Source organism: Phalacrocorax carbo, chromosome 4 (assembly GCF_963921805.1).
Source record: "Phalacrocorax carbo chromosome 4, bPhaCar2.1, whole genome shotgun sequence".
Classification (NCBI taxonomy): Eukaryota; Metazoa; Chordata; class Aves; order Suliformes; family Phalacrocoracidae; genus Phalacrocorax; species Phalacrocorax carbo.
In genome coordinates, this window is record NC_087516.1 from 19,805,813 (window position 1) to 19,832,361 (window position 26,549).

At 37.4% G+C, this 26,549-nt stretch overlaps 1 protein-coding gene across 1 annotated transcript in view; it reads left to right on the top strand.

The window, feature by feature from the left end:
- LOC104045513 (cytosolic beta-glucosidase-like) overlaps window positions 1–10,670 on the top strand; it is a 43,277-nt gene extending 32,607 nt beyond the window's left edge. Inside the window, 7 exon segments of the mRNA XM_064450786.1 lie at window positions 3,873–4,100; window positions 9,145–9,190; window positions 9,192–9,352; window positions 9,568–9,692; window positions 9,694–9,736; window positions 10,186–10,253; window positions 10,536–10,670. Of these exon segments, the coding sequence (XP_064306856.1) occupies window positions 3,873–4,100; window positions 9,145–9,190; window positions 9,192–9,352; window positions 9,568–9,692; window positions 9,694–9,736; window positions 10,186–10,253; window positions 10,536–10,670 (806 nt within the window).
- Window positions 10,671–26,549: the final 15,879 nt, after the last annotated feature.

Sequence of the window (26,549 nt, forward strand, 5' to 3'; positions counted from 1 at the left end):
TTTCCTTTCTCTAGAGCTAATTTAAGCACATTACTATTGACTATTCCAAAACTTGATGGGAGAACTACCTCATCAGACATTGATACTCACAGGGAGTCCTCAGTGAGGAGTTAATCTCCAGACAGTATGAAAAGCAGTGAACTGAAAGGTTAACAGCTGGACTTGTGGAAGACCTCCCCCAGGCGCATGTGTCATGTTCCCAACTGAATGGAAGCACTGATAAAGTGCTTTGCCCAGCATGATATGAAAATATGTGGCAGAGTAGGGAATACAAACCCATAAGGTACAGGGACACCTATAGCCATAACCCCTGCAACTTTATCCCTTCATAAATGTGTGTTTAGAGACCTTTAAAATACATATAGATCTGATTTTCTCATATTATACCCTGCAGCATACAGGCACTTAAATCCCATTGATTTCAGTACCTAAATGGGAGTTGTAGATCTAAAATTGTCTTTGAGGATGTAGCCTTTAGTTCTTGGTTATTGCTGAAAGTGAGGGTACTTGCCCATGCTTGCTACCTTTTAACGAGCTCAGTTAGCTTCACCTAATAGACTGAACAGCTCACTGTTCCCGGGGAATCAATATTCTGGGCCAGCTTCTAACTTGAGTCCTGCAATGCACATAGCTCTACTAACTAATTTTTAAAATGTGAATTGTGTGTGCATATAGAATGACATTATAATTTCCTGCCTTTTGAGTGGCTAGATGTGCAACTTTAATGTTCTCTTAATCTATTTTTAATGAAATTTCCTAAGGCTTCTGAGTGGGAGAAATGTAAAAAAAAAAAAATCTATAATGTGGTCTAGACACTACTCAAATGACCCTTTTCCCACAGAAGTAAGAAACTCAACAGGGAATTCCTCCTCCTGAAAGCTTTGGAAGCTGTGCGCTTCCGATTTAGAGGCAGCATGATTGAAGCAATAGTTCTTGTAGAGTCCAAACTCAGTCGCTGCACATATCACAAGATACACAGTGGATGAGGCAAGGGCTGACAGCCTGCTTTATTTTTTACTGTCAGCTATGTATTTATGCACAGTGCAACCTTCTCCACTCTGTATATTTCAAAGTGCTAAAAAATCATACCAATTGTACTCTGCATGCTCAAAGTGCAGATTTCAAAGGTTCATGACTCAGTCAAATCAAAATCAATTTGCACCAGAACACTCAAAAGCACTTCTTCTTACTGAGGCCCATTTCTATGCTAAATCTCAACTCTCCGCTTGATTTTTTTTTTTTTTTGAGAGAGAAGGAAAAGTTGCAAAAAATTCTCATAAAGGTAAAACTAGCTGGCTTTCTTCCCTTCTTTCATATGCCAAATAGTTGAACTCCATTAATTCAAACAAAATTTTACCTTCTGGGCAGAGATCAGGCCAAGAAAATTTTGCTCTGAAAGGTGAAAGCACAATTGAATTCGAAAAAAAGCTAACTTGGCTAACTTGGAAAAGTACATGAAAACTTAAATACTCTGATCAGTTATATTCCTGCATCATTAGCTTCAGTTAAAAGGGAAAACATTCTATCTTACTCCATTGTAATAATTGCAGAGAATGGGAACATGCATCACGTTTCACAATAGTTTATATTGATCATTTGATGACTTGTTATGTAATGATATATATGACATATACAATATATATGATTTGAAATGTAAAACCAGTTCCCCATCAGTATTCCTTCCTGGCCCTGAAGGTCGTTAAAACTCAGGGTATGTCTACACTGTGAACTGCTGTGTAGCGTGGAGGTTTCTGAGCAAGCTTAGAGGTGCAAGCTCAGTTCGTTGAAGCAGAGCAGAGCTCCGTGCAGACTAATTGTGGCTCAGCAGGATACATCAGTGTATGTAGAGCTTTCTGTTGCCTTGGTTAGATTGCTTCCTATACTTTATTTAGCTAGCTCAGATATTCTGCACTGTACAGAGAGGCTCTTCGAACAGCATGAGGAATGCATGAAAGTGGGTCTGTTTGCCACAGCCCGTCAGGGCTTCATAGTGGCTAATGACCACTGGAGTAGTGCTGTCATACTCTTGAAAATCAAATGCTTCTTCCCCTTCCTCCCAACTTCTTTACTGGAGAAGAAAGAAATCATTCAGCATCTGCTCTAGCTGCTGATTCTTAAATGAAGGTGTGCTAGCTGCCCATTACGGCAGCTTTTGACCTCCCTTCGCTCCCACCATAGTAAAAGAGGAGCTATATCATATCGCTGTGGTGCAGGAGCCTGCTTTTAAAGGCTTCTAAATTCTAGGTACCACCAAAGAATTACTGTTATTTGTTATTTCTTGCACTTCTCTAAAATGACTATTTATTTCAGCAGCCACATTTGAAATAAGAAGCAGGATATAGAAAACTTTTAGTACTACGTTTTTCCAAGGTTTGTACAGACAGAGCTCAAAGTCTGTGATAAAATCTGAGCTTAAGAAACTCAAACTGTCTGGATCTAAAATTTGACCTACTTTGAAGGTTGTCCCATATAACAGTTTAATTTACTGACCAACCAAATGTAGATGTATAAGTGTTCATGTGCTGCAATAAAATTCTGTAAAGAACATGAAATGTGACAATGAGCTTTGAAAAGCTAGGTTACAGAAGTGATATTACAAATTTTAGTAATGTTTTAAATTAAGTGTCTTCAATATGCTTAACCTTGCATTAAACTTAGATTTAATAAGACAGATGTGTATTAAGTACTGAATATACTTAAGGGAGCAATTTTGTGTTGGCAGGGGATGGACTCAATGACCTCCTAATAGTTCTCCTCCATCTCTAATTTCTATGATACTAATTGATTATTAAAACACTTTTATTGAGGATTGATATGTAGCTATTATATAGTTATCAATCTTACAACCCAACTGATATTTAATTTATACATGATTTTAACACACAATGTCATTTTAGTTTTTAAAGAGTAACCCTGGAACAGTGCATTCACTGGGGCTCTGCAACACCTTGCTGGTAAATGAGGTTGGCCATTTTGGTTTATTTGGAATTTTGTGATAAAATTACACTTTGCAGGGGTATAAGTTTACAAAGCTCTTCACATTAAAAATGAGATGTTTGCCCCAGTTACAGCATTGCTCTGGAAAGACAAAGAAGCTTGTCATGAAGAAAGGTGCATTCATTTGGTTTAAATACTATGTAATATTAGTACTGTGCAATCTCAAAAAACAGTTAAATTCTGAATATTTTAGAGGTAATCTGTCTATCTCAATTTTGGATTGCAAAGAAATTTCCCAAAATGATGGAAGTGAAGAAAATGGTGCAGGGATTTTGAGCATTCAAAATTCATTTCTGTGAACGTTTGGCTAAGCAAAAGGCAGTTTTGCAGAGCTGTGTTATTAATTCAGCTTGTATATGCCTAGGGCCATGGCTCATAATGGCATTCCTTTCTTTTTAACAGACTGTCAGGATTTTCAAAGGACATCCAGAAAGCCATAAGTGCCTATTTGTTGAATGTATTTCTCATACCCTAAAGGCTTTCTTTGATATGGACTGATCTTTTACATTTATGGATGGAAGCTGCATTAGAAAATGCCCTTTGTGAAAACCTGTAATATCTCAAGAGTTGCAAACATCTGATTTTTGTCTGAGGAAGTATGAAGAGTGTCAGAACTCCGAATGCTTTTTAAATCAGGATTTTCAAATAATTAGTAGCAAGCAAAAATATGAATAAATGCAAAACCTAATGCAAATATATAGTAATGCCTGAAAGTTCATAGTTACTTTAAATTATATAACGAGGCAGGAAGAAATACTGCTCATTTTGCTCATAGGATTTTGAGGGGTTCGTGCCTACTTTGTGATAAATATTTACATTCGACATATGTCTTTTGATGTCAAAAGTAAAATGGCCAAGTTTTGTTTTTCAAGCAGAAGGCTGGAATGCAGATGGAAAGGGCCCTAATGTCTGGGACACATTCACCCATCAGGGAGGAGATCAAGTTTTCAAGAACCAGACTGGTGATGTAGCTTGTGGCAGCTACACTCTGTGGGAGGAAGATTTGAAATGTATCAAACAGCTTGGATTGACTCATTATCGCTTTTCTCTTTCCTGGTCACGTCTGTTACCTGATGGGACGACAGGTTTCATCAACCAGAAAGGCAATTGTTTCTTAAAAATAGAAGGTTGCAGCTTTAATTCAAGGTTATTGCTGCAGTCTGGCATAATTAATCCAGTATGCTATTCTGCAGTGTAGCTTTGAAATTGCAACTTTTTTCAGAGTAATTATGGGATGATTTTTTATAGGTTTGCAACAACTTACTAATTAATATTCTAGATCCCCTTGGATAGCACAATCTTTTGGGATAGGATTAGTATTATGTTTCCTATGTATCTTTTTGCTTACTCCAGTTATTTTAATTGTAACTCTAAATCATTTTGCTTCATCAGAATGTTTATACTTACAGGCATCCTAGCCACGAGGATATTTTTGGATGGCTTACGATAGACAAGTATTTGGCAAATGCATTTAGATAGTTTATCAGTATACTCTGACGTACTGAACTTCACGTCAACTATTTTACTCTAAGAGGGACATAGCTTTCCCAGATATTTTCTTTAGCAAATTAGAGAGGATTCTTCAGAGTCAGCTTAGTTCTCTGACAAACAAAAGACAGTCCCCACTCTAAAGAGAAGGGTTTTCACAATTTCAGCAGACAGTGTAGAAGTGAAAACGGATGCAGCACATAAACACATAAACAAACTGGCCAGATTGCTGGAAGTAATAAAATTTTCTAGATTGCTAGAAGGTATAAAATTTGTTACACTTCTGATTTGTTTATTTTAATTCCATTGGTATGGACTGGGGGAAAGGTGAAGGGGACTTATGAGGAAAAGATAGGAAATGGCAGCTTTGCCTGCAGAACACAGGGAACGGAAGAAAGAAGAAATAAAGAGAATTGTAAAGAACAAAAGCAACTGAAGCTGAACCAGAAAGGATGGGAGAATCAAAGTAGTTGGCTGAGGTCTCTCATATGCTGGGGGGATAATGTTCCAAGGAGAAAAAGGCAAAGTAGATTTGGATGAACCTCTGAATCTCAATTCTGTCTGCTACTCTTCTGAATCTCAGTTGTACTGAGAAGATATATATCTTTGTTCTTCTGGGGCAGTGTTTGCCTTGGCAACTGTTTTCTTCCACTGGTTTGAAGATTGTAAAGACGGAAGGCTACAAAAGGAAAGGATTTCTTAGAAAATACTCTTCAGGTTATCCTGATCTGTATGAGGAAGATACCAGCAGAAGCAATATTTTTCTGCAGAATTTTGGTCATGTAGAGTTTGGCTGTTCAATAGGCAGCAGCCTGTCCTCTGCATTCTGCAGATTACAGTTTTCACCAGAGAGCGGAGAAGCTTTTGTTTCAAGAATTCAGAAAGGGGGTGGGGGGGGTGGGGGCTGGTGAATCTGCTTTAAACAGACCAACCAGCCATTTTCCCCTGCAGAGCATGACTGCAAAAACCATGCCAGCATCCTGGAGAGGCTTGAATGGAGCCTTTCCTTTGCCACCAAAATTTACAATATGCGGCCCACTTTCACTGGCACAGCTTGCCCTTCCCTAGGAATGCTTTTTGTGGAGTGTTGAATTTAAATTTGGCTCTGTCCTGGTGGTTTCTTTCCTGTGCTGATATTCCTTCAGCTGGGGCTGCAGGCGCTGTACAACCCCACAGAGCTGCCTTCTGAACGGACTTTGTTATTTAGACATCAGAGTGGGAGATAGCAAGCAGTCATTTTGAATGCTCTTGGTAAGGAAAGCTAACATTTTCACAAAACCCAGCTGTAATTTCAGAAAATGTTCACTTGATCCCCAGTATAAGCAGTTGTCTGATTAATATTATGAACTTTACATTTAGCGAAAGGGCATTGGAGGAACTCCAAGTAGGCCAGCTTTCATTAGGCAGGAGTTCACTTCTCTTGTGCAGTGATCTGTTGAAGCAATTGTAACTGCATAGCATGGAAAGGCCATCATCTTCTATATAAACATTTTTACAAAGAGCATGTGAAGAATTAGAAAGCTTAGAGCAATGTCCTTTCAAATAAAATCATTCACACCAACTGATTCACTACCAATTTCACACCTAAGACATAGGACATTTGAAAACCTTTAAAACCATTCTGTTTCTAATTCAGTGGGGGTAGGGTCTTTTAAAGCAGGGATGTTGTAGGCGTATTGTTCCTAAGACATGTCAGGTTTTAGGTTAAAACTTACACCAAATTTGTTTTTAAAATATTTTTGCATAATTATTGTTACCCTAGAGGGTGCCCTGAGGAGAACAAGTTAGCTGCTAAACACTAGGTGTCAGCATGGAGGGAGGCTGAAGTAGTAGACATGGGGATAGTGAGTCTGGGAGAGTTTGATGTTATGCATCACTTCAGCATGAAGGTAGGGAATCAGAATGGGGAGAGAAGATAACAGAAAGGAGAAAAGAACAACCCTCCAGTTTCCAGTGAAAAAAATGCTCCTTAATGTCTGTAATCCCAAAACTTTAGAGTGTCTCCACAAAACCATTATATACACACGTTCTCAGAAGAGCGTTTTCTTCTGCATTTCTGCTTCTAGCTGTCCCACAGATACAGCCATAGAAGCTAAATCAGGCAGCTCTGGAAGGTATGAGACAAGCTGGAAATTTGACTTGACATTTACTTTTTTTCAGGGATGCAGTTCTATTTCTCTTAATTTCCTAACACAAAGCATAGATCTTTTCCAGTATTGGTGTTTAATTGAGATGTAAAAAATGAATGATAGCTAGTTGCACTTAAATGTTATATGTTGTACTAAGTAATTTATAATCTAAAAATTACAATGCGAAATGCTATTGTCTTCTAGGCAAGCATTACTCCAAGCGTAGTAGCACAGGATCCTGTACCAGCAAAGGATTTCTTTTTTCCCATTTTAAGCTTTTGTGGTAAACCTTCGAGTCCCACCAGCAAACAGTTAGCACACACCCAGTCCCACTGAAGTAAAATAGGTCCCTGTTCAAAAGTAACAGTAACAAACCATATTTGCTCCTAATTGCTCTTGGAAGTTGCAAGAATTTTCTTTTCAGAATTGGCAATTCTTGTATATTCCTTCCTCTTTTACATGGGTACATTCTCAGGCACAGGCACATATCTCCTCAGAATTTCATATGTTTTTCTGGTGCTGCGTTCGGAAGGAAAAGCAAACTATCTGTGAGATTTATTGTGAATTACTTTGTAAACAAACTTATTGAGTCTTGCTGTGCTAAAGGATGTGTGTACACCTGTTTGTTTACAAGAAGGCACTATCTAAATCTGGGGTTCATAATTGATTGCAGCAGTAAATGTTGTCTTAAAAAAGCCATTCAACAGAAACCCTTACGATCAGTCATTTGAAGTTAGGATAATTTGAAGTCTAATACTGTCCTTTCAAGAAGGTTGTATGGGGTTCTATATTGGCGTTTTTAAATATCAATACACAGCAAGCTGAACTTGAAAATACCAGGGAAGTTTTAGTACAATATAGTACAGACATATTTACTATTGAAGAAATTTCCTGCTTTGGTTTAAACAATATCTCTGGTTCAGAAACTGTTAATAATAATAATCTAAACCATGCATAACCACCTAAGCATACATTTTGTTAACCTTTGCAACTTAGTCTTCCTCCTCATCCTTTCTGCTGTGTTCTCAACTTCTTTAGACCTTTCTCAGTTCTGGGTTTCAATACAGCAAGGCCTTGGGATAGACATTTCATAAGCACCTATGTCTTATTAGGGTATGTATGTAAAATTCATATTTATATGAATTTTAGGTTTCTAAGGTTCTTAACTTTGGTATGTTTAGCCCAAGTGTCTGAAGCAAAGGCTGCCTGATTTCTACATTCCACCAGCATGACGGAGACCTGTTCCTGGCTGGAGCCTCTTAGCTTAACAAGTAATAATTCAAGGCCACTGTTGGCCTTTTCCAATTACCACACTAAACCAGATAGTTCAAGTAAAAGAGTGAACTAATTGATACTCTTTGAACCAGAGCTTGTGATGTGTTTTTCAATATCTAATGCTTTTAGAAGGCTTAAAAGCAGCATAGTTGTGTTTGGATGTAAGCAAAATTAAAAATTCCTATATAAGAGCTTAAGGTATCCTGATATTTAAACTTATAGTGACCTCTCAGCAGCATAAAAATAGTCCTTTAGGAAACATATTCATGTCAGCCGCTGCTAAATCTGAACAGAAGGTGAATTCATTTTAAGCTTCGAGAAATACATCCCCAGTACTGGCCAGCTTCAACAACACATCCAGGAAATTAAAGTTGATCTCTGTCTTATCAAGGGGGAGTGAGAAAGGTTGGAAGTCATGAGCTTTTAGAAAGGTGAGCTAATTCCTCCTTGCAGTTAGAGGGACCGAGCAGTCTGCAGCAGTGGCAGCGTAAAAGGAAGACAGTTTCTTGGATAAACTATTGCCAAGCCGTTCAAGTTGTTGGCTGAAGAGACCAGTGCCCTGAACTCCATCTAAAATCTATTAGAGTCCAATGAAAAGCCTTAAATGTCATATAGATCTGGTAAGACACCCCAGCTAATGAGAGAGCCATTGAATTCACACCACTGCAAAATATTGATTGCATCGACAGTATCTTCTTTGCCTTGATGCTGGCACAGAGAGTGATGGAGAATGGAACACTAGAGAAAACATCTCACCCAGCTAACTAAGTTCAAATCATGAAAGAACAGCTTAGTTACGTTGCTGAGTGGGGCACTAAACTTTTCAAAAGACACAGTTCTCAAGGGGATAAATGCTTTCATTAGGACATATCTGCCTGCCAGGCTCTCAAGTGTCAGGATTTTTCAACAAGATTTCGTCTTGTACATGCAGTCAGGCTGCCATTCAGTCATTTAAATGAAAGGATTATATTTTCACGTGACTAGCACCCATCAGAATTATGTTTCTCCTGGGGAGTTGCTGTCCACTGATCTATTTTGAAAATTTGCATCCTCATTTCATTTTATGTGCCTGGTTGGAAGATTTTGTGTGCTGAGCATTTTTGCCAACTCTGGGGTCTTGTAACAGTAGTCAGCATGCAGTTGAGAGGAAATATTTACATCTCTTAACAGAGAAAATGTGCAGTAAGGTTTCTTCATGTGTTAAAAGGTAATGAAGTTATTGTTAACCCTTTTTTGTTTCTTTTAATATTTTCAGGAGTCAATTATTATAGCAAAATCATTAATAACCTGGGAAATGGCATCCTGCTCACTGTATCAATTTGGCTTACCTCAGTTCTTAGAAGATGAAGGTGGCTGGAGATCTGAAAGGATCATTGAGACCTTTGATATTAATGCAAAGTATTACTTCAGAACATTTGGAGACTGAGTGATCACTATTAATAAGCCTTATGTTGCTGCTATAGGTGGTTGTGAAAAAAGTCTAGCATTGGTACCAGAGCTTACAAGGTGGCTTATAATGTGATAAAAGCTCATGCTAAAGCCTGACATAGTTGCAATAACGTATTTGGAGAAAATAACATAGACTTCTGTCTATAGCTCTGAACTCAGATTGGTAGAACCTCTTTGAATTCTGTAGCAGATCAAAAAGCAGCTAAAGGGTACCTGTTTATTACCTTAGATGGGTTTGTCAGGACAGTATTTGCTGATGGTGAATATCCAGCCATCATGAAGTCCTGGATTTCTGCAATGCATTCAAAGCAGGGTTACTTATCATCAAGGCTTCTGGAACTCACTGAAGAGGAAAAAAATTATGATCGTGGGTATTGCTGACTTCTTTGCCCTGAACTGTTAAATTTAAGATGAAGAAAATACAGACAAGAGGCTAAGTGTTTCAATGGACTGTGAAGCTGAGCAAATAATGGATCCTTCTTGGCCTATTGCAACTGGGAGTTTATGCCTGCCTGTAGTACTGTGGGGTTTGCATTGACTTCTGCATTATATCAAGGAATGACCCAAGGCTCACAGGACCATTTTACCACTATTAGCTGGCCAATAAGGGGATCTGAGAATCCAAATTTTTTTCAGAGCCCATCTGGATGGCATAAGACATTGTACAATATATAAATAAACAAGTCACCTTGGGATTCGTAATTTAATTTTTGCATGCTGGCTATAAAGAGTAGAAGCTTTAGTATTTTCCTATTGTCTTTGTACTTGATAGCTATTTTACAGTTTGAAATGATACACCAGTGTTATATCATCTTTTGAACTCCAGAAATGGTCTTTCTGATGCCAGCAGTAAGACTTTCCTGGCATGCATCTACTCCTGGCAATGGGATGTGTGGTGACTGCCAGTACCAAGGGGTTAAAGAGCAGTGACAATAAGCAGATGCTAATGCAGGAAAGATATTTTAGTCTTCTCATTAAAATAAGTCATTTCACTGTCTTCATGGATATTTGCACAGTTTTGCTTTTCCATTGTTAGTCATAAAAGGTCAGCTCATGGAAAATTAAGTTAATAGGGTCAGTGCAATTTGATGAAAACTAGTTTTAGTTTGTAGCTTGGAAAAGATAGAGGGTAATGCATCTGATTTTATGGGCTTTCTTACATCTGTTCTGAATAAAACTTCTGCTCTCTTCTTCTAGGATACATATAATAACCCTATAATTTACATCACTGAGAAGGGGTTTTCCCAAAATGACCTTGCTCTACTTGATGACAGTCAACGATGGGAGTATTTCAGGCTGATTTTACAGGAAATTTTAAAAGGTACCATTTAAAATGATGAAAGATCAATTGTGCAAACTTAATATAATTTTACTTTGTGCTTATTTGCATTCAGCAATGACCAATGATTCTTGAAGCTAAAACTCATGTAAATTGGCATAAAGTAATACGATTAGGAAAAAAAATGTTTAGCTGAAAGGAAAGCAAGTAGCTTTAATCCAGCTCCCCCCCATCCTGGGGTGGAAACAGATGAAAAGGTGATCCATCCATACATTATTTCTAAACTCAGTTTTGTAGGGCCGTATCTCTTAGTTGAGCAAAGCAACCACATTGATCTTCAAAAGTGGTCATCGTTCATATTTCTCATTGCGAAGGTTGTAAAGTTGAGTGCACCTGAAAACCTGACCATTACATCTTATAATATCCTTACAGAATACAACCCCCCATGCACAGTGAAGTCGGTGTAATAATTAATTCCTGTGAAATGGCCGTTAAGCCATTATAGATCAGCTCCTGCCTTTATGTCAGGATGGCCAAAGGCGTTCAGCACCAGTGAAGCTGTTTTTTTCAGAAGATGCTTTACCATTAGTTATGATAGAAACAAAGTTGGTCCAATTTCCAATCTACCAGAAATTCATTCCCTACCTTACTTCTGTTGGTAGTATTCGCTGAGGTAATTTACAGGGAGTAGATCTTCTTGTTACATATCAAAGGAACTGTATTTTAAAATGCCAGTTCATTTAGATAATAGCTAGTGTCCCTGTTATATCTGTCCAAAGTTATCGCAATCATGAATGTCATATCATAGTTTGATAGTTTTTTGTAGCCATTCTTCCATCTGTGTGCTTCTTTTTTACTTGTGCTGTGTTTATATTCTTTATTTTATCCTTACTTTCATTAAAATATTCACTTAAAATCTCCCTTTCTCTCTACTTCCTTTTCATTTAAAGTTGCAATTTAGACTTGTCAACCATTCCCATTAATATTTTTTCTTCAAGTAGAAGGTGCAAAAGACCATTTTCTGGCACTGAAACCAACCGTTAGGGCCTCCTTCTATCTGAAGCAGGCAGACTACCTTCTAGCTGTCTTTGGAGAGCACTTCCTGGGCTGTGCCATATCTGGCCCCAAGCCGTGTTTGGAGAGTAAGAGTTGGCATCAGGCAGAAGTTTTGTCAAGGAGTAAAAATTAAGGTCCATGGACTATTGAGGGATGGTGTCTGAGTCAGGCCATTGACCCTGTTTTGTTTACTTAAAAGGCCGTAGACAGGATATCTGGAATTGACTTTCACTGAAGATGTAAAGAAATGAATAAACATTCAATTCTCACTGTTTAATGAAATGGGATTAATTTACCAAATCTAGTTGTTTTACAGTGTGCAATGGCTTATCCTGAAGTAAACATTTAGAGTAGGTCTGATGAATCACACCTTAGCGCATTCATGTACACACTTCTCTTCATGCATAGTAAGTAAATGAAGGGGACTAGTTCTGAGGTAGGTGCCTATATGGGATACATCAAAAGTTGGGTAAAATGAGTCTTTGCCATTGTTCAGTCCAACAAAGCTTTTAGCTTTGTTCTGACTGTCATCAGTGCAGCCTTACACAGGTTTAGTTAAATATGCAGTTTGACATTAAGTTGTGTTGACGTTTATCATTTTATCCAGTAAAAAGCATGGTGAAACACTGGTTGAAACAGGTCTCTGTATGCAAAGGTAATATAAATATTAAATCCATCACCTGTAAGGCACTTTATGAAGAAATGCCAGTAACATCATCCCCAAGTAACTTCTCTCCTGCTACTCTGAGTAAACAGTTTAAGATGACTCCTGATGTACTGACCCACGAATAAGCAACCCATTTCAAGTTTTCAGCTCAGATATGTGGCAAAGCAGGATAATCAAAGATGTTCACTTTATTCAACACTTAAATGCTTAACCATTTATTAAGTGTTATGTGAAGCAGAACAGTTTAATTGCTCTGCTTACAGTGTCTGCTCTATAATAATTCCATATCTTTTGAGCTAACTTTTGAAATTATTAGTACAGGCTCATTCATGCAATGATCTCTGGGTCATGGCAGGGGCCTGTGTGGATTTTGCTGTGGGATTTGGGCATGCCTAGTTAATTTTTTGTCTAACCAAGAAACAAATATGCTTGACTGCAAAGGATAGTGTATCTACAGCCTGTTACTGCACTTGTTAATAAAAATAGTTTAATGTGTTATAATTGGATTGATAGTATCCTCATTTTATCTTTTTGCATTAAAAACCCTCCTAGCCTTTAGAATACATGTTTGCACTAATTATGTTAATTTTGCCAGCCAAAATTTTCAAAATAATAAGGAGCTTTCCTTTACAAGACCTTGTGTTTTATAAAGTGCTATGCTCTACTACTATGAAAATTAGATACTTCAATGCCTCTCAAGCTAAGTAGCAAGAATGCTGCTGCCCAAAATTACTAAAATTTTTACTATCATCAGGGCAATTTTAATTGCAAGATTTTGGAGAGCAGGAGCAGTCTTGAGTTGATACAGCAACCTTCACCCACTGAGATTGTGATCACACAGTATGGGTGAGTAACAAAACCACTGTATGTTACCCCTATGCTTTAGTTTTAGAAGAATTTTTTGATGCTGTCAGAGAAAACTTGAGATTTTTATTTTTTTGTCAGTCTTAGTTAATAAGACCGGAAAAAGCAACGTAAATATGAATGAGGAAATAGAGAGTGAACAGCATGCAGCTACTGTAAATAGATCACAGTATGTCTGTTATAGATGGAAAATAGTTTTTAAATGGATACAACTGCTGCCATGTTGCCTCTGCACTATATGAATAGATAAAAGCATCAATATTTTAATAAATGTGGATATACATATTTAGCATCTCTACAGAGCCATAAGCATGCATGGTGCTTTACAGATAAATGAAAATGATGCCTCCTTACCCCAAGGAACTGAAAATCTAATTTAGATACAATGCATAAAGAGATGATGAACAGAAGGCTGGATGAGAGGTAAAAAAAGAACATGGATCAGGGTAGTGAAATGCTTTCTACTGCGGTTGCTCTTCCTTAATTTTATGTAATGTATGTTAAGGATGACATCTAGACCAAAGATCAAGGCTGCCAATAGAAAGGTAATTGAAACGACTTCATTTTGAAAAGTGGAACCTTCTAAAAGAGATAATAGAGATTCATAAAGTCTATGGAGGAGAAGAGTGCAAATAGTGGGTAAACTATTGCCAGAGGTGGATGAAGAGAAGAGAAATGAAGTTATTCCTTAATCTGGCTTGTAGAAGATTATTAATAATGTTGATGGGGAGGAAAGAATGAATTAAATGAATTTTAAGTTGCAGAGGGCTGCAAGAAATAGTCACCAGAAAGAGAGTTGAAGTTAGTACAAATAGAAAGTAAAGAAGTTGAGGATGATGTGATGTGATATGGGCAGAGGCAAATAAGAGGGAGATGAGCAAGAATAAATATGAACAAGCAGGACTAGATTTGGGAGTAAATAGAAAACATACGAACATTTAATTTGGAGTCAACTTGAAGGTCAACAGTAAAAAATGCAGGGCAAATAGGAGAAATTATTGCAAGGAGGAAGGGCTGGGTAAAGCTTAAGATTCAGGTGGTGTTAATTTTCTCCTTAAATATGCTTGAATGAAGCAGAAAAGAAAATGAGATACAGAGAATGCTGACTGCAATGGGAAGTGCAGAGCAGAACTAAAACTGACAGTAAGCAAGGTGGTGCAGTTAAGAGGATTGAAAAAAATGCACCTTATGTTAAATGCAGTCCCTTCTGGACAGCTTTTTTTTTCCTTTTTTCCCTCAGACTTCTAAGAGTTGTTATAAAACCTTTTATATATTGTCATCACTGTACACTTTGACCTTGCTCTCATGAACTAACCATTTAGCCTGTGTTGTAGATACATACTATCCTGCTTTTGCTGCATTCCCATGCACATAAAACAGTGAGGTTATAATGCAATACTGTAGTCCATGAAAATATGATTTATTGTTAAATTAAATATGGATGTCATAATGTGAGCCCCTTGGGTCAACTATAAGCTTGAATGTTATTGAAAGAGCTGCAGCAGCAGCTCTGTTTCTTCATTGCCGCTAACAAAAATGCCTCTACAAATAGAATACAACAATGCAGACATCTTAAGGAGTCTGAGATGTGCTGTCCCTGGCATAACATTGCCATGTGACATTTTCAAGAACTATAAATACATTGACTGCATTATAGTGTAAAACTTAAGAAGCTTTGCAGTAGTCACTGCAGAAGGTTAAAAACGAGCTGAATTTGTTGTGAATACTATGAGGGATTCAAAGCTTAAAACAAAAAATAATCAAACAAAAAAAAATACCCAGAAACCCCTAGAATCATAAAGATATAGAACAATGTCTTTATCAGATTTTAGTATAGTTTTAAAAGGTCCAGAATACATAAGTACGATTCCATAAAGTTCCAGTTAAATGCCAGTTTTACAACTTCACATTATGAGAAGTACAGCCACACGCAATTTCTTAGGAAAGATGTCTGAGGGCACCTCTAGACAATAGAAATGACCACTTTATAGGAGTACTTTCTTGTTACTGAAAGTTTATACTTCATTTTTCACATTAATCCTTTAATATTCACAAATGAGCACTTTTCTTTTTTTCAGCTCTTAACCAGCAGTTTTCCAATGCAACATTACGAAGAAACATTTTCTTTCTCCAAAATGTTCTGTAATCTGCCTTCAAAAGTATCTTCAGTGAACATAACACATACAACACAACATAGTTGAGTGTTTGTGTTGGGAAAATTTCTACTGGAACCAGGGTAATAGGAGCCTGGTCTGTACAGCAACAGAAGAGCATCACCTCTCTGAAACAAAGAAATATGAGTGGATTTCTTGCTTGCCAGTGTCTTGATTTTGATTTAAAAGATTAAATTAAGAGCAAGATCATGCAATAGCTGCTAGACGTCTATAGGCTTCTCCGATGGTCCCTGGGGGAAGGGCTGCAGAAGACATGGGACCTTTACATGCAGTGTTAGAAAGAGGGTAGCCAGAATGAGTGGTGCAGCACTTTGTTCGAGTTGTAGGGAATCTGGATGTAACCAGTATTTCACATCCTCACACAGTATCTGGGATGTGCTTTGATTCAAAAGTAACTAGAACCCAGCCCCCAGCATCAGCAATGGCAACACTACAATAGTAGAGGAAAGATACTGTGTGGGAAGTTTTGTGACTACTAGTTACCTCAGAGAGGATAACCTAAATATTTAGGCACTGTGGATGTTGTATTACTCCTGCATAGGTCATGATTAAGTCCCTACTACAACCCCCTTTGGAGTATTACTTTTGTTAAAGGTAGAGGATTTGCTTGGCTTAGATAGAAGTACTATTGCATTGTTGAAGCAAAACTCAGGAGTCTCCAGCTTTGCTGCTGGTTGCCTCAGTTATGCAAGCAGAGACTAACCAGTCTCTGATCTCCAAATCATATCTATGAGCCCAGAAAGTTAGAGACAACTATTACTCACCTGCACATTAGAGATTTTCCTTAGGAAATGATCTGTAGATATAAAACATAATCCCCACATCAGAAGTAGCTACTGTAGTTTTTTTGATTCTGCTTTTTTATTGTACAAGATGAAAGATAACAGCAACTCTACTGGAAAAAAACTCACAAATAAAAAGGAGGGATTTTGGCCTTTATGATGGATAAACAGACTTTTATGAAAATTGTGAGTTTAAATTCGTCACATGCAGATTGCACACAACATCATTGGGTTTGATATCACTTCTAAGCCACATGCTTCATTTGGAGTAACCTTTCAGGAGAAAATGTACTGAATCCACAGAGGCACATCATAAAAAAATACTGTGCTAGTGTTCTGTCGTTGAGACAGTTTTTAATTTAAATCTCCCCTTTTTCAAGATAATTGAGTTTTAAATAACTCAGGCCCATTATGTGCATTCTAAATGCCTTTCCTAGGATTATATACAAGATCTCTCATAGCAGAAACTAAGTTAATATATAATACAGTTTGGCTAAGCTTTTCCATGTAGGCATACATCTTTCCTGGAGTTGAGAGATAAGTACAGTTTATTAGAATAAACATCTCTATTTAGATACCTATCACTTCTTAGTCAGAGATTTCTATTCCAGAAAATGAGATTTTGCATTTTAATATACAACAGGAAACATATTTCTTCTTAGGGCAGAGCTCATTACCAAAAATATTATGAAAATTTGTTCAAAAGGTATTAGAGAATTAATGAGAAAGCTATTAAATGTAGTAGTGCTGGTACAACTTTTATCTCAAGATGTTCCTACATGAGAATTCCCGAGTATTTTACATGGGAAGTATTCATGCCCTATTTCTCATCGTTCTGTCTAAATATCTGCTGTTGGCCATTTAAATAGATGGACCTGTGATATGATTGTCCTTACGTTCATTGGACAGTTACTGAAGAATGGATCTTTCCTAAAACACATTTTTAGCAGTGCAAATAGGAGAATGAATGAGAAGAGAACCTTAGTTAGGGTCTACTATATATAAAAAAATAATCTGTGTTATGAAGTGCTTGGATAGCTAATATATTGCTATCCAGCTTTCAAACTGGTTATTTTTCATGATGTTTCCGTGATAATAATAGCCCATCATTTGATTTCATGGGAGTTATTGTCATTCTAAAGGGCTGAAAATGATGTAAATGCAGCAGTACAGGGAATATTACAATGTCAAATGAAGCAGTGTCCTTGCAGTTCTACGTATATGTTGCTACAATGTCAAGATAAAAGGAAAGAAACCATATTGATCAATAGAGCAGAGTATGAGAAGTGATTGGATAAAATGCAAACAATGCATTATCTGTTATAAAGTCTTATTAAATGAAAATACAACTTTCAGGCTATAACAGTGCATTGAATTTGAACTCACATATGCCTGAGTGTTTAAAGCCAGTGCAAATGCTGAGCAAGTATATGTTCCTTCAATGCATTAACACGTACATTCAACGTACTTTATAATTGCTGTGGGATTTTGCCTTTGCATTTTTTGATAGCTCTCTCTTCAGATTGTCTGCTGTAGCATTGCATTACTTTATTTGCATTGAATCAATTTTGCTAAAGGATCTCCCATTTTTATATAAAGAAATACTTAGCTTCATTACACAGGGAGTGAAGTATCTCGATCTCAATTTTAAACTAGGGAAATTGAGGTAGCACAGGCTCAGTGTAATTTAGCTAAGGTCAAAAAGCAGATGGGATAATAATAGGAATAGTACCTGGATTTTTCTGGTCTGCTGTTCTGATACTGTCTGTGCAATGTCACGTTCCTGCTGCTAACAAACACATTTTGAAATAAACATTTGTATCAGAGAATATGAAGATCTACATGAATGCACTGTATACATCTATCAAAAACACTAATGGGAAAGTCATCTACTGAACTCATATAGTAGCTGGAAATTAAATACAAAATGTTACTATTTCAAATATATTAAAGATGCTTATCCTTAGTAAGGCAAGTCTGATGCTTGAACAGAAGACTTTTGAGGAGTTAATGATTCTATTATATGGTGGAATAATTTGCCCAGGAAAAAGGTGGGTGATTATATTCCTGGAAAATTAAAAGTGAAACCATCAAATAGTAAAATAAGTACAATGTGTTATTCCTCTATAAAAATGCTGCATCTATCTGGATACAACACAATTTAGAATCCATAAATTGGGAAAAATCCATGTCTCTTACTTCCTCATGCTAGGGTAACAAAAGACCAGCTACATGAAGTTTTCTAGACTTCCCTAACAATATACCTTCAGAAAGAAGTAAATATAAGAAAATGCAGTTCTCAAAAGGAGAACTAATTTTATCATGTTCATGAATGCTTGAAAAGCATTTAATTTTACACTTAATTTCTTACAATAATGTAACAGTTAAATGTATTTTCCTTGTTATTCCCTGAGAAGAGGAACCCTCTGTTGGTGTCATTATTTTATTTTGGAAAAGTAACACCTGGAAGTAAAGACCTTCTTAATATTTGTAGCCATTCTGTGTTCTGCTCTCAAATTGTGTATCCTGGCACATTTACACAGTGTAAAAGTGACTTGGAAGCATCAGAACATAGGGCTTTTTTTACTGTCTTGCACGGGAAATAAAAGCTGGAGTGAATTGGTCTTGCATGATAAGTATTTGCTACCGCTGGGCTCAAGGGGTTAATTGCCATTTAAAGGAAAGAGGAAAATGCCCTGCAATGGCTGTTTGAAGAACAAGGGAGGGATGTCTGGAAAGGTTCCTTCTCCTGCATCCCACACCACCCCTCCTCTGTGTTTCAGTTATTAAGAAGCCTTTAAGATACTTCCATGTTAGTCTTCCTGTGTTTGGATTTAAAAATTTCAATTTACATTGTTTGTTCGGGGCACCAATAGGTTAGGCAGAGCAGACTTCTGAGATCCTAGAAACATTGACTGTCTCCTCAGCTAAAGTGTAATTTTTGGTGTTGCTGTTCTTTGTGTTGCTTAATTTATTGGAATTCAGGCAATGTTGGTATGGAATAGTAAAATTTATATGGATATTAGCAGGAGCTACGGGAGCTTTAGTAAAAGGCTTAAGCAAAAAAGAAAAGCTTTGATTTTTCAGACAGGATCAACTGTAGTCCATACGTGCCTTAGGTATTTGAATGTTTAAAAAAAGAGCCAGAGGGTCAAAACCCAACAACAGTACCTCGCGCTCTCCTTTCTTGGAAGTGTAAGAAATTATATGAAGCAAAAGTTTGCAAAAAGTGTTCCAAACTATGTGTTTTTAAATACCATGTCTCCTTTATAATGATTTCTTATTGATTACTCGGATGATTTTAAGAAAAAGGCAAAACAATGCTTGAGCTACTGTGAATACAGGGCCAGCACTTACAGTGAAGAGCTCACGCAGTATATTTTCTGCCTGGGCTAATACCTTCACAGTAGTAAGTTGCCTCCTGCTGTAACAACTGAAGCTGCCGTGCACTTTTCAGGTTTATTCCTCAGTCACTGTGCATTGTAGAAATCCAATCTAAAGATCATAAAGGAATGAATAAGCATGGCTGAATGCAGAGCCAGAGAAAAATGCTTTAGTCCTTGCAGAAGGGGGGAAGAGAGAGCTTTGGGCTTCCACAGCTTCTAAAACAGTCATTCGAAAACTCTCTTGGACTTGCATGCCTTTTATATCTGCAACTCAAACTGTCGCCTCTGATCTCAGCAACCAGCTTTATGCTTGTCTGGCAGTCTATTTCTCATGAGCTACCCCAGCAGTTATGATCAGCTGGGTGCATAAATAAACAGTTCCCAGGTTCTACATCCTGCCCTTTATTCAACATCTTTATAAGCTTCTAAAAAGGATCTTTCACTAAGAAATACAATTTGCAGAGCCAGAGTGGGGCAAAATCATCAATCTCCTCTCTCAGGTGTTGGCTCTGCAGGGTGGGCATTGGCTTGAATACTGGACCTGCATTCCTGAGACTTCAGTAATTCAATGCTTTTTAAATATAGGTTATGACATCCATTAGGGTCATAAAATCTCATTTCCTTTTGTATTCTTTTGACCATTGTGGATTTTTTCCATTCTTATTTGACTATCATGGCATTTCTCTTCTTTTTTATCCCCTGCTTGCTTTACCCATATTAGTCCTGTGTTTTCCAGCAGGCAGATGCTGATTCTCCTCATCCATGTGTAATCCCAATGAAATTTTCATTTTCCATATTTTATAGGCTGCTGCTATTCACCTTTCTAAACACAGGCAATAGGAGTCCAAGGGAGAAGAATTCACTAACCTCCTGGGGAAACTAAAAATGATCATAGTCTAGCAAGTCAGTCTTTAAATGTCCTTTGCCCATTCCACCCTCCCCTCTGCTACTCTTTAAGTATTTAAATCTGCCCCCTACCAGTCAGACTTCCTCACCAGATGGTGCCTTCTGACTAGCTCTGCCTTTCTTCAAAGGATGAATAAGTAGAGCAAAGAGCATAAGGAACTGGTGAGACAGCTACTAGAATATTTCATCAGTGCTAGTGTCCACTTTTTTGAAAAGGACAGTGAAAAATCGGAGGGAGCTCAGGAAGGAGATGCAAAAGTGATTTGAGGGCTGGAGAAAATGCCTTACTGTGGGACTCTAAAAGAGCTCAATCTGTCTAGCTTATCAAAAAGAAGATTGAGAGGTGACTTGATTACAGTGTACAGATACCTTCATGGGGAAAATATACTAGGTACTAAAGGGCTCTTTAATCTGGTGGAGAAAAGTATAAAAAGAGCCAATGGCTGGATGCCAGACAAATTCAAATGAGAAATCAGACACATTTTTAACAGTGGAAGCAATTAAACATTGGCACAAATTATCAGGACTGGATTCTGCACCTCTTGCCTTCACATCAGTGCTGAGCAGTTTGGAAGAAATGCCTTAGCCAAACACAAGTTTCAGATATGTTCCAGGGAAACTTAAGAGCCCTCAAGAACTTTCACTCCAGTGAAATTTAAGAGCCTGTGATTCACTGAGGATCAAACTAGATGGTCTTATGATCTCTCAGTTTTTAATCCTGTAACTTTAAAAGTGTTGACTACAATGACTGTTCATACATCATGAAAAGCAAGCTGGTCTGGGGGGTACACTTGGCATATTAGACACTGCTTCTGTGGAAGTAGATCTGTATAAATAATTATTTTATTAGTCTAAAGACAAATCTAAAACAAAACAAAACAAAACAAAAAAGGAATGGAGTAGTCCAGAGTATATAATTTTAATGATTATATTATTTTAAATTATTGTAATTTTTAAAGTCAGGACAATTTGAAAAAGTATACCTCATTTTGTAAAGAAAAGTCAAGCTGTTTCTTCAGGGAAAATTTTAATTTGACTATTTATGATTTCCCCAAATCTTTTTGCATTACTTTTTTTTTTTTCTGGCTGAAAGAATTCTACCTAGCTCACACCATAATTACATTTACAGTATGCTTATTATCAATGAGAAAAATACCCAAGATTTGTCCAGAAAAATAGGGAAACATGTTCCATCCTAATACTCACCGGTTGTTCCCACTTGTCCTCCTCCCTGAGAATCGTTATAATTTATGCAGGCAGTGATAGGTTTTTAAATATTGTAATCATATATAGGTGTGAAACGGTAATGGCTTTATCTTCAAAGGTAAAGATTTTTTTAAAGGTTAATTATATTCCACAAATTGTTTTAAAAGTAGAATGTTAATACTATTCTAAGACTCAGACTTGGAAAGAAATTCCCCTGTCTAATAGATGTCATTTAATCCCAGTATGCTTCCTTCTTTTCTTCCCATTATTGTTGCTGTTTCCAAGTCCTGCACTACATAATTTCTCTCTTTTTTTGTGTATATTCATACAACTGTCAGTAACCGTGTTTCCTCTCCTCCAGCCATAGACATACTTAGCCAGGCCATGCATCTTTAGCTTTTCTCTTGGTCTTAACTCATAATTCATTTTTTCCATCTCTTGATCACTTTTGTTTTTCTTTCAACTTCATTCAATTTCTCACTGTCTCTCCAAACAAATCATGAGACAGTACTAATAACAAGAGTTACATGGTAGTGATTGTGGATCTGACAGGCAATACATGTTTCAAGCTAACTCCAATGCAATTTCAGCCAAGGAAAAGACAAGGAGCAGTCTTGGGTCTAATGCTGGGGAAGGGACAGAGGGAAAAATATCAGCCCAGTGTGGAAAACAGAGCTGTTGGTAGCATGGCTTAGTGGCTGAAGCAGGAAGACAAAGGTCTCAGAAGTGTGGCCAAGGCAGGTTAGAAGGAAAGGAGAGGTAAGGAGACCAAGATTGTGGCAGCAATGAACCTTAGCTACATAAAAGTTGGAAACTCTAGCCTAGCCATAACGAAATATTAGGTACAGGAATTTTATGAGATTTTAGCCACCTGGATCTCAGGAGATGAATACTCACACTTTTCCACATGTTTTACTGGTGGTATCTGCTCTCTTTTCACCACCCATATAAATAGTGGTAGCAGCAGCCATAGTCATCCTCTTTATCTCACCAGCTGCAACTTTGGCCTCATTGTTTAGCATGTATTTGGATAAGACTTCTCACTACACATTGGCAAAAAAAGCCCCTCATCAGTGCAGTCTTTCAGTCTGAACTACCACCTCTATTTTCTGCGGGTCACAGACCCTCATCATTCGGCCTGGACATTCCCTCCCTCTGTGCATTTTCCCATGTAATAGGCTATCCCCCAGAATTATGTAAGTATTCAAGAAGTAGTTCATCCTAGACAACTAGACAGCAAGGATGCATGGAAAATGGGAAGGTAGATTTCCTTTCCGTATACCGAATGTAAGCTGAGTGGGGAAAGTACTGAAGTTAGAGTCCTTAATTGAACAGTCCCTAGTCATAAGAATTTCGCTAACATGGCAACATGCTGTTACTAGTATGTGGGGAGTGATGGTTTATTTGTTTCTGTAGTATCAATTTTCGTTATTATTTTTCTAAAAGTCAGCTGTGATCAAAGGCTCAAATGTGTATGTGCCTCTTCACTGGCAGTCAGTCTGAGCCTGTTGCCAGAGTTTGTGCCTGTTTTTCATTTATTCTGAGTAAGTGTCTGAATAATATAGACAGCATATTCTGTGCATGATCTGTAACTGGAGGTGGCAGTGTTCTGCTACATCCTTTCCATAGTCAGTTTTAGTCATGGAAAGTCCATTTTAATTCTCTCAGTCTTAATCTATTGCTTTTAAATAAGCAAAGCATCGACACCTGTTCGGAAGTTGTAATGGAGACGATTAATATGATATGAAAAATGTCTTTGCTTAAGCAAAAAGGTTTTCCAGAACCTTAGTTTTATTAATTTATAAGCAATGTTTATATATTACATACAAAGCGTACTGTAGGACAGCATCAGTTCTGTGTGCAACAAAGGCAAACCATGTTCTAACACAGGAGACATCCCTCTTTGTCATGGGTAGCTGGAAGTATGAATCTGCTGCATGGTTGCTATAGTTATGCAAAAGATTTCAGAAAAAACCCAAGCTAAGCACTGTGAAAAGAAACCCTTGTTTCAGCCCCCTACTAGTAATAACCACAGCCCTGCTCAGAGGTGACCTTTTTTTCTTTCTGGGCGTGAGAAGCGTTTCATTTTGTGGAGCAATGAACACTTTGCTAGTCCTGCAGAATTTGATGAATTGTGAGAGATTTTAGAGGAGCAGAGGACTGGCTGGAGATGAGTTGAAGGAGAGATTGTGCTGCAGCACCCTGCTCCCCTGCACTGGTCCCAGCTGCAAAAATGGCGTGGATCTGTGTATTGATTTTTTTACCAGCCAAACCACTGAGTGTATCTGAATCTGTAAAACAATAGAATATTGATCTATTAAAGAACATTATCTATTTAAAGTATCTATTCTCTTTACTAGTCCAAGGTGCAGAGACACATCTTTTTGGTAGTGGGGCCTGGCATATCTGCACTGCAGCCAGCGGTTTGCATCATCTGGGTGTAAATTTAGCCCACATATCCTCTTTAAAAATACCAAAATACTGGTTAAATCCTCCACTGTCAGTTCCCAGATATATGGAGCAGGTTGCATGGAGACATCTGAAAGAGAAGAGCTATTAACAGGCAAAGTTGGATTTTTTTCCCGACTAGTAATTTGTTTAACAGGTTTCCACTGCAACTCCTAAATGATTTCACTTAAAAGGACACTGTGAATGTTAATTAAAAACATTCATTAGAGTTTTAATAATTCCTTAGAGGCTTTAAACACAAATCTGTTTCTGTACCAAAAATTTTTTCCTTCTTGTCTTCATCCATTTTGGGGAAGCCAGTGTGTCTTGCTGGACTGTTACTGTTTCGTCTCCTCCTCCTGCCCCTACCTTGCTTTGAGGAAGAAAGTATACATTTCACTCCTGATGAGGAGAAAAGGCACTTAAATTTAAATTGTTTCTTTTACAATGAGAAATTGGAAATCAGAACTGAAACCCAGCCTTTATGTCAATTCAGACATATTTGATTAGAGTGTGGTTTGTGTAATGTTGCTTAGGTATGTAGGCATGACGTGGTAAATCTGTGGTAAATTTGTGGTAAGTCCTGTCACACCAATGCAGCCTTGAAGTCTCTATTAGGATGGTATTGGTATAGCTGGGACAAATTGTCTAATTTATCTGTATGTGTGTTGATCATTTCTGAGAGTGGCACTGTTAGGCATGAATTGTAATCTGAAGCTGTCTGAACATGCCACATCATATGTGAAATTCAGGATTCCAGAGTCAGTGGGAGGTTTGCCATTAACTTCAGTGTGACCAAAATGTAATTATACATGAATATACACTCTGTTTAGTAGGAGGCCTTAAGTTCCTTCCTCATTCACAAAAGGGAGTGAATATCTTTTTAATCAAAATGGATGTACAGAGTTTGAAATTTTCTTTAGGTGTTTTTTGACAGCATTTCCTGATTCTTTCTGCATATTTCATATACATAAATTTTAGAAATAATTCAAATATTTAGACTTTTGGAAAGTGTGGCAATTGTGATACTGTATGGCTGTTTTTATGTCATGCTTCTGTGTTAGCAACCCAGATTGTCGCTTATATTACCAGAAATTTGATTTCCTTTTTTGGTCTTTCTCTTGTGCTTTTTTAGTTTATGATGTTGTAAGCCTTTCTATAAGCCTCAGTCTAATCTCATTTCATTGTTCAGGTCAATTTTTTCTTCTTTGTGTTTCTGTCAAATTTGCTAACTCTGTCCAGATATGAGGCATAGTAATACACATGGTATTAAATGAATTTTCTTTTTTATTCTCTTGATTATTAAACATATATTTAAATCCATATATATCATTTGCCTGTACATTTCATTTGCATGATTGAATGCTTTTTGGTAATGAAACAAATTCTGTATAGTGTAAGATGCCAATCCCAGAAGTTTTCAGAGAGAAGTGTATTTTATAGTTTTCACTCTGTAGTCTATGAGGAATCTTATTTTTTGAATAAGTATTGATTGTGTGGTACAAATGTACAAGCCTTCCTTTTATTCAGAAAGAATGAGCTTGGCTGATGATGAACAAGAGCATTCATGGCAATCCAGTAGGAAAAAAAAGTACCTTGACACCTGCACGTTAGTAATTGTACTGACTGTAAAATTAGGTGAGTGCAAATGTTGATATGCAATGACTTCTGTAAAATCAGTATGAATACCAAGATTTGACATTTTCATTTTAGGTATGGGACACTGTCTATAGGGTTTTAGTTCTCACAAATCTGGGTGAAATAATCCAGTATTTCCAGCTGTATTGGTAAGAAATAGCCAATCTCTCCTTAAAAGGAGCCCAAAGGGACAAGAAAAGATTAGCAGTGAACAAGTATTCTAATAGCAAGTACTATATCCCACTGTTTTTGTTAGCTTACTGAAGGCAGAGTAAGCAAGGGAGATATAACTGTCTCTTAGGTTAAATCCTTAATGCAGATGAACTCAGGTTGGGCTCGGTCCAATGTTTGTTAGTAATAGCATCTTAAAAGCCCGGGGCCTTTCAAAAGGCGCTCTAAGGCAGGGAGAGCAGAAGGTGCTTTATACAGAAGAATTAAAGTCAGGTTGTCACGGTGGGACACAGTTCAACTCTGAGCATACCTACCCCTTCCCCTGCAAATTAACCCTCCATGCTTGTACTCATTCAAGGGTTTCCTTTTTTGGTTAGGTTTGGGTTTTGGTTTGGTGTGTTTGTCGTTGTTGTTGTTGTTGTTGTTGTTGTTGTTGTTGTTGTTGTTGTTGCTTTTTTACACTTGTAAGCTCTACTATAGATTCCTTTACAGTCAGAGCTTGAGGTCGGTCCCTTTATCCATGGCTGGATAAAGGGCTGCTACTCATCCATTCTGAATATCTGTAGCCCTGGCCATCAGTGGCCATACCTGGAGCACTTTCCAGTTAAGTCTCTAAGCAGATAAAAGCTGCAGA